Source organism: Oncorhynchus kisutch, linkage group LG7 (assembly GCF_002021735.2).
Source record: "Oncorhynchus kisutch isolate 150728-3 linkage group LG7, Okis_V2, whole genome shotgun sequence".
In the NCBI taxonomy this organism is placed as follows: domain Eukaryota; kingdom Metazoa; phylum Chordata; class Actinopteri; order Salmoniformes; family Salmonidae; genus Oncorhynchus; species Oncorhynchus kisutch.
In genome coordinates this window covers 45,748,480-45,755,851 of record NC_034180.2, presented here as the reverse complement: position 1 = coordinate 45,755,851, position 7,372 = coordinate 45,748,480, and the positions used below count along the sequence as shown (strand labels likewise).

The 7,372-nt window shown below is 43.3% G+C and overlaps 1 protein-coding gene across 1 annotated transcript in view; it reads right to left on the bottom strand.

The window, feature by feature from the left end:
• LOC109894667 (CAAX prenyl protease 1 homolog) overlaps positions 1 to 7,372 on the bottom strand; it is a 29,973-nt gene continuing 22,601 nt past the window's right edge. The window contains exons 9-17 of the mRNA XM_020488306.2: positions 7,002 to 7,148; positions 6,758 to 6,844; positions 6,545 to 6,661; positions 6,259 to 6,411; positions 5,964 to 6,105; positions 5,568 to 5,725; positions 5,103 to 5,207; positions 4,840 to 4,983; positions 1 to 2,440 (exon numbers count right to left, since the gene is read on the bottom strand). Of these exons, the coding sequence (XP_020343895.1) occupies positions 2,216 to 2,440; positions 4,840 to 4,983; positions 5,103 to 5,207; positions 5,568 to 5,725; positions 5,964 to 6,105; positions 6,259 to 6,411; positions 6,545 to 6,661; positions 6,758 to 6,844; positions 7,002 to 7,148 (1,278 nt within the window). The 3' untranslated portion in view covers positions 1 to 2,215. The remainder of the gene's footprint in view (positions 2,441 to 4,839; positions 4,984 to 5,102; positions 5,208 to 5,567; positions 5,726 to 5,963; positions 6,106 to 6,258; positions 6,412 to 6,544; positions 6,662 to 6,757; positions 6,845 to 7,001; positions 7,149 to 7,372) is intronic.

Below are 7,372 nucleotides of genomic sequence, written 5' to 3'. Positions count from 1 at the left end.
TTTCTGTTAGTCACCTGTCGGTGGAACTTGTTCAGTTTATGTCTGTTAAATCTTGTTATGTTCATACATACATTTACACATTTTAAGTTTGCTGAAAATAAACACAGTTGACAGTGAGAGGACATAACTTTTTTTTGCTGAGTTTACATATTACATCAAACATGGTCCAAGCACACCAAGACAGTTGTGAAGAGGGCACGGCAAAACCTATTCCCCCTCAGGAGACCGAGAAGATTTGACATGGGTCCTAATATCCTCAAAAGGTTCTACAGCTGCACCATCGAGAGCATCCTGTTTGCATCACTGTCTGGTATGGTAACCGCTCGGCTTCCAACCGCAAGGCACTACAAAAGGGTTGTGCGATTGGCCAAGCTTCCTGCCATCCAGGACCTCTATACCAGGCGGTGTCAGAGGAAGGCCCTAAAAATTGTCAAAGACTCCAGTCACCCTAGTCATAGACTGTTCTCTCTGTTACAGTACGGCAAGCGGTACCGGAGTGCCAAGTCTAGGTCCAAGAGGCTTCTAAACAGCTTCTACCCCCAAGCCATAAGACTCCTGGACATCTAATCAAATGGCTACCCAGACTATTTGCATCGTCCCCCCCTCTTACTCTGCATTGTTGGTTAAGGGCTTGTAAATAAGCATTTTATGGTAACGTCTACACCGATTGTATTCGGCGCATGTGTCAAATACAATTTTATTTGACCACTCATGCCCTGTGGATAGGGGCATCGTCATCCTATGGGGGCATTGTCATGGTTTTTATACATGACCCTAAGCACGATGGGATGTTAATTGCTTAATTAACTTAGAAGCCACACCAGTGTGGAAGCATGTGCTTTCAATATACTTTGTATCCCTAATTTCCTCAAGTGTTTCATTACTTTGGCAGTTACCTGTATAACTTCAACAATGATCCATCTTAAGCATAGTCTTGACTAAATCTGAAAAGGTGTGTATCTTTTAAAGTTCTAGTGTTCACACACACACCTCTCATAATAAACAGTTGTAGATGGAGCCAATCGACCAGCAGGATATACTACTAATAATAAATTGATGGCCCATTCGCTGTAGATCCTATGGACACTCCTGATATTTTTTTCTCAACCCCCCCCCCCTAAAATGGATTGGATAGGGATAGTTCCACCCCTACTGGCCAGGGATAGTTCCACCCCTACTGGCCAGGGATAGTTCCACCCCTACTGGCCAGGGATAGTTCCACCCCTACTGGCCAGGGATAGTTCCACCCCTACTGGCCAGGGATAGTTCCACCCCTACTGGCCAGGGATAGTTCCACCCCTACTGGCCAGGGATAGTTCCACCCCTACTGGCCAGGGATAGTTCCACCCCTACTGGCCAGGGATAGTTCCACCCCTACTGGCCAGGGATAGTTCCACCCCTACTGGCCAGGGATAGTTCCACCCCTACTGGCCAGGGATAGTTCCACCCCTACTGGCCAGGGATAGTTCCACCCCTACTGGCCAGGGATAGTTCCACCCCTACTGGCCAGGGATAGTTCCACCCCTACTGGCCAGGGATAGTTCCACTACTGTACAACAAGGTTTTATGAGAAAACATTTGGAATTACAAATTCTTAGGGGAGTAAATGAAATTCAAATAAAACTTCAGAAAAATGTAAACCTTGCTGAAATATGAGAAATCCTTGATCAATGTGACCTGTACTAGTGGCAAGTGCTTAAACTAAAAATGTTCAGGTAATTATTTATGCCCACAATGGTATTGCATGTTCATGTTTGCCTATGTTACGGACGTCACGCTGCTTGCTTAGTGAGTACAGGTTGCTCCCGATTCGGCTCGCACTGACTAGCACACGTGCCTGGCTAGCACACGTGATCGCTCTCCTTGACAACTTACCAACCGTTTGAGCTATCGGGAAAATGTATAAATCGATAGCTCCATCGGCAACATGTACCATAAGCTCACAGCTAGCTTGACATTCTTAACTCCATTACACCTAGAATAAGCATAGCTGATAGATCTGGTCTCACACTAGATTTCTGAAAACTTTTGGTATTGTGCAAGTTTGAAACTGGGAAAAAAATGTAACCAAAAAAGGAACATAATGGAAAGGATAAAGGACAACAAAAATAGGGAAACAGAGAGGAAAATAGGGGAGACTACATCAGAGTGCCAGAAGAGGCATGTGGAGACGCTTTGGGAGAGGCAGCAGGCGTGGCTCTCCTTTTGGGACTCGTCAGTCCTGCTTGGTGCTTCCCAGGGCCCGTAGGCGCTCCAGGAGGGGAGGGTGGGAGTAGTGCCACATGGAAAAGAGCCAGTCAGCCACAGGGAAGCCCAGGTTGTCTTTGTTGAGCTTGATGAGTGCAGAGCAGAGCTCTGAGGCTCGACCCATGCCGCGCGCAAAGGAGTCCGCCTGGAACTCAAACCTGCGGCTCAGGACAGTCAGACAGAAGGACAGGACCTGGAGGTAAGAATGGGAGAAATGTCAGTTTTCCTCAGCGGGCTGTAGCAGGTACTCATCTGCTAAATCGCCATCTCAAAAACACTTTCTGTTTAAGCAGAGTTAAGAAATATATTGTAGCTTTAGATGTACAGTGCCTTGCGAAAGTATTCGGCCCCCTTGAACTTTGCGACCTTTTGCCACATTTCAGGCTTCAAACATAAAGATATAAAACTGTATTTTTTTGTGAAGAATCAACAACAAGTGGGACACAATCATGAAGTGGAACGACATTTATTGGATATTTCAAACTTTTTTAACAAATCAAAAACGGAAAAATTGGGCGTGCAAAATTATTCAGCCCCCTTAAGTTAATACTTTGTAGCGCCACCTTTTGCTGCGATTACAGCTGTAAGTCGCTTGGGGTATGTCTATCAGTTTTGCACATCGAGAGACTGACATTTTTTCCCATTCCTCCTTGCAAAACAGCTCGAGCTCAGTGAGGTCGGATGGAGAGCATTTGTGAACAGCAGTTTTCAGTTCTTTCCACAGATTCTCGATTGGATTCAGGTCTGGACTTTGACTTGGCCATTCTAACACCTGGATATGTTTATTTTTGAACCATTCCATTGTAGATTTTGCTTTATGTTTTGGATCATTGTCTTGTTGGAAGACAAATCTCCGTCCCAGTCTCAGGTCTTTTGCAGACTCCATCAGGTTTTCTTACAGAATGGTCCTGTATTTGGCTCCATCCATCTTCCCATCAATTTTAACCATCTTCCCTGTCCCTGCTGAAGAAAAGCAGGCCCAAACCATGATGCTGCCACCACCATGTTTGACAGTGGGGATGGTATTTTCAGGGTGATGAGCTGTGTTGCTTTTACGCCAAACATAACATTTTGCATGGTTGCCAAAAAGTTCAATTTTGGTTTCATCTGACCAGAGCACCTTCTTCCACATGTTTGGTGTGTCTCCCAGGTGGCTTGTGGCAAACTTTAAACAACAATTTTTATGGATATCTTTAAGAAATGGCTTTCTTCTTGCCACTCTTGCATAAAGGCCAGATTTGTGCAATATATGACTGATTGTTGTCCTATGGACAGAGTCTCCCACCTCAGCTGTAGATCTCTGCAGTTCATCCAGAGTGATCATGGGCCTCTTGGCTGCATCTCTGATCAGTCTTCTCCTTGTATGAGCTTAAAGTTTAGAGGGACGGCCAGGTCTTGGTAGATTTGCAGTGGTCTGATACTCCTTCCATTTCAATATTATAGCTTGCACAATGCTCCTTGGGATGTTTAAAGCTTGGGAAATCTTTTTGTATCCAAATCCGGCTTTAAACTTCTTCACAACAGTATCTTGGACTTGCCTGGTGTGTTCCTTGTTCTTCATGATGCTCTCTGCGCTTTTAACGGACCTCTGAGACTATCACAGTGCAGGTGCATTTATACGGAGACTTGATTACACACAGGTGGATTGTATTTATCATCATTAGTCATTTAGGTCAACATTGGATCATTCAGAGATCCTCACTGAACTTCTGGAGTTCAGTTTTTGATTTGTTAAAAAAGTTTGAATTATCCAATAAATGTCGTTCCACTTCATGATTGTGTCCCACTTGTTGTTGAGTCTTCACAATTTTTTTTTTTTTTATATCTTTATGTTTGAAGCCTGAAATGTGGCAAAAGGTCGCAAAGTTCAAGGGGGCCGAATACTTTCGCAAGGCACTGTATATTTCTTTGGCCATATTTACTACTAGTACGCTCAAGGTATTTTCGCCAAACAAACACTGGACACAATGAAAATAGCTGCCACAGCACTTGTAGGGCCAACAGATAAGGCCTCCACTGAAGTGTATTAAGAGGTCACATATACACAGAGTGTACAAAACATTAAGAACACATGCTCTTTCCATGACAGACTGGCCAGGTGAAAGCAATAATCCCTTATTGATGTCACTTGTTAAATCCACATCAAAATCAGTGTAGATGAAGGGGAGGAGACAGGTTAAATAATATTTTTTAAGCCTTAAGACATGGATTGTGTCTTTGTGCCATTCAGAGTGTGTATGGGGAAGACAAAACACTTAAATGCCTTTGAAAGGGGTACGGTAGTAGGTGCCAGATGCACCGGTATGAGTCAAGAACTGCAACGCTGCTGGGTTTTTCACTCAACAATTTCCTGTGTGTATCAATGATCTACCACCCAAAGGACATTCAGCCAACTTGACAACTGTGGGAAGCATTGGAGTCAACATGGGCCAGCATTCCTGTGGAACGCTTTCGACACCTTGTAGAGCATGCCTTGACGAATTGAGTCTGTTCTGAAGACAGAAGGGGGATGCAATTGAGTATTAGGAAGATGGTCTTAATGTTTTGTCCACTCAAGTGTAAATGCATTGTTTAGGAGATGGAGTCACTCACCTCATTGTATGGGGAGAAGATGAACTGGAATATGATCATTAACCCAATCAAAGTGGGCTGGCTGTTATAGAAACCAAAGGCCATGAACAGCTCCTTCTGTCCAATTAGCACAGCAAAGAGGAAGAAGCACAGGAAGGAGTTCATCTGCAAGGACAGAGGCAGGGGAGAAAATTGTATCGATGACATTTCTGCATCAACATGAAAGTGGCCTATTGGTATAGAGGTGACGTGCAGATGCATATCAAGGGAATTCCCAAACAAACCTGACTGATTACTATGTTTTTCACAGTGTGGCCCAACTTCCAATGGCCCAGCTCGTGGCCCAACACCGCCAAGACCTCTGGATTGTTGCAGCCTTGCTTCTTGTTCTGAAAAAAAAAAAAAAAAAAGTTAGAACATAACTGGTTTGATTTTTAAAAGAATTATGCATGAAATATTGACTACAACTTCTAGTACACCATGTTAAGTTTCTATGATAGGACCACCACAACAAATTAGATGTATAACATGAAAGTTGTTATGTGCTCGCAGTGCTCTAACCAAGACTACAGGAATGGTATGTATGGCCGAAGTGGTGCTCAGTAATACTGGAGACCTTTGAAGAAGAAGCTTGCTTCAGCAATAAATATTATTGAATGGAATCAAGTTGCCTTCCTGAATCTTTTTTCAATATTTTATATTTATAACATTTTGACACCCAGTTCTCTGCGTAACTGAGTAAGTCTGACCTTGAGCTTGGATTTGTCCTCGGTTAGTGTGTCAGTCTCTGGCTCGCCGTCCTTGTTGAGGGGAGAGTAGTCCTCCAGCAGGGTGTCGAACAACACAATGCGCTTGTTCTTGAAGAACCCATAGAAGTAAGCGTTACTGTGAGAGGAACGCTTGGAACCTGGAAGAGTAGGTCAAAATGGATCATTACAATACAACTTTATAGTCCATAAGTAACAGCGAACATCGGAAAGGTGTTTCTGCTATGTTTTCAACCCCCACACATCACCACACACAGTTGAGACGAACACAGGGTCAAGCTGCAGAGTAGCGCCCATTATCCCTTGCTCTCCTCTGATGTTAAACAATTATAGATACAGTCTAAGGTGTTACATCTTTGGGACAAAAAAAGTGATTACCTTCTACAACATAGACCTTAGTGAGAGGGAAACTGATAGACTTCGACATGCTTTCAATCTCTTCCTTCAGCTCACCCTCTGGCAAAGGGGTGAACTTGTCAAATAGGGGCGCAATGTAGTCCGCATAGATGGTCACCAGAACCTAGGAGAGAGAAGGAACGACCAGAAAGAAATACATTTGTAATCTATTAGGATATATTGGATATGAGTTAAGCTCCATTAATTCCTCCCCAGAGCCTAAACAACTGTTGTTTGAATATTCCCATCCAGCCAGTTACGAGGTGAAAGGACTGACAAGCGAGACACCCAGTGTGAAGAGCCAGGCGTAGATGAAGAAGAAGTCTCCACCAATCTTGATGATGTAGAGGAGCAGTGAGGTCACAGGCAACAAGATACACTGGGTCACAATAAACTTCTTTACAGCATCCTTTAGGAAGAACCCCAGTGTCTGGAAGGAGGACCATAGACAACAACAAAAACAAACAGTGTTACAAACCATGCCAGTGAAAAAAAAGTGTAATTGATTCAATCTAGGAAACTGTCTGTATAATAAGAATGTCCTCAGAGAGTTGACAGTCTACCTGCTGGTTGAAGCCATGCTTCTCCTCAATAACAAAGGTGTTGTAGATACTCCAGGGAAGACCAGTGAATGCACTGAACAGGGTTGCTAGTATCAGAAACGAAAGAGACTGGAAGATCTAAAAGAAAAGACAGAGCCATTGAATGATTCAAGAAAATTGCCAAAACATTTGTAATACTGGACTGCCTATTTTAACCGTGGACCATGCACACACCTCATACTCTGGACCCAATCCAAAACGAGCAGTCACTGTCCCAGCAACTTTCCAAACAAAAGGGATTCCGCCAAACAGCAGGATCAGCTATGAGAGAACACAGCAGTGTTATATTGGGGGAAAAAATGAAATTCCCTCTGTGTGGAGGTGATACTCTGTCAGCAGATAAATTGAGGTAGACAACTAGGTTGTAATATAGCAAAGTAGGTCCTGACAAATCAATTGATATTTTAGTTGTACCCACCGTCCCCTCAGTTTCTGAATACAGTCCAGACCAGAAACTGAAGTTGCTCTTGTCCAGTTGATAAAGGCGTGACTTCTCAAAGGTGTCTGTGTCCATGATCTTTCCCAACTCTTGTGGTACTTGCAAGGTCAACCTGTATATTCTCCGCTGGGTGTTAGAAGAGACACTTAAACATGTTTTTATATTCAACTTAGCTATTCAAAAAAAGAACTGTCCATGTTACAGAATGATTAGTGGGACCTCGAGTTGCAGTAGGGCAATTCCATGTTTGCGGAATTACACCAAACAAAAACCATTGATTTCAAAGTTTAACAAACCATACAACTCTACTCACAATGAGTACTTTAAACAATTGACACAGTAAATAAAAT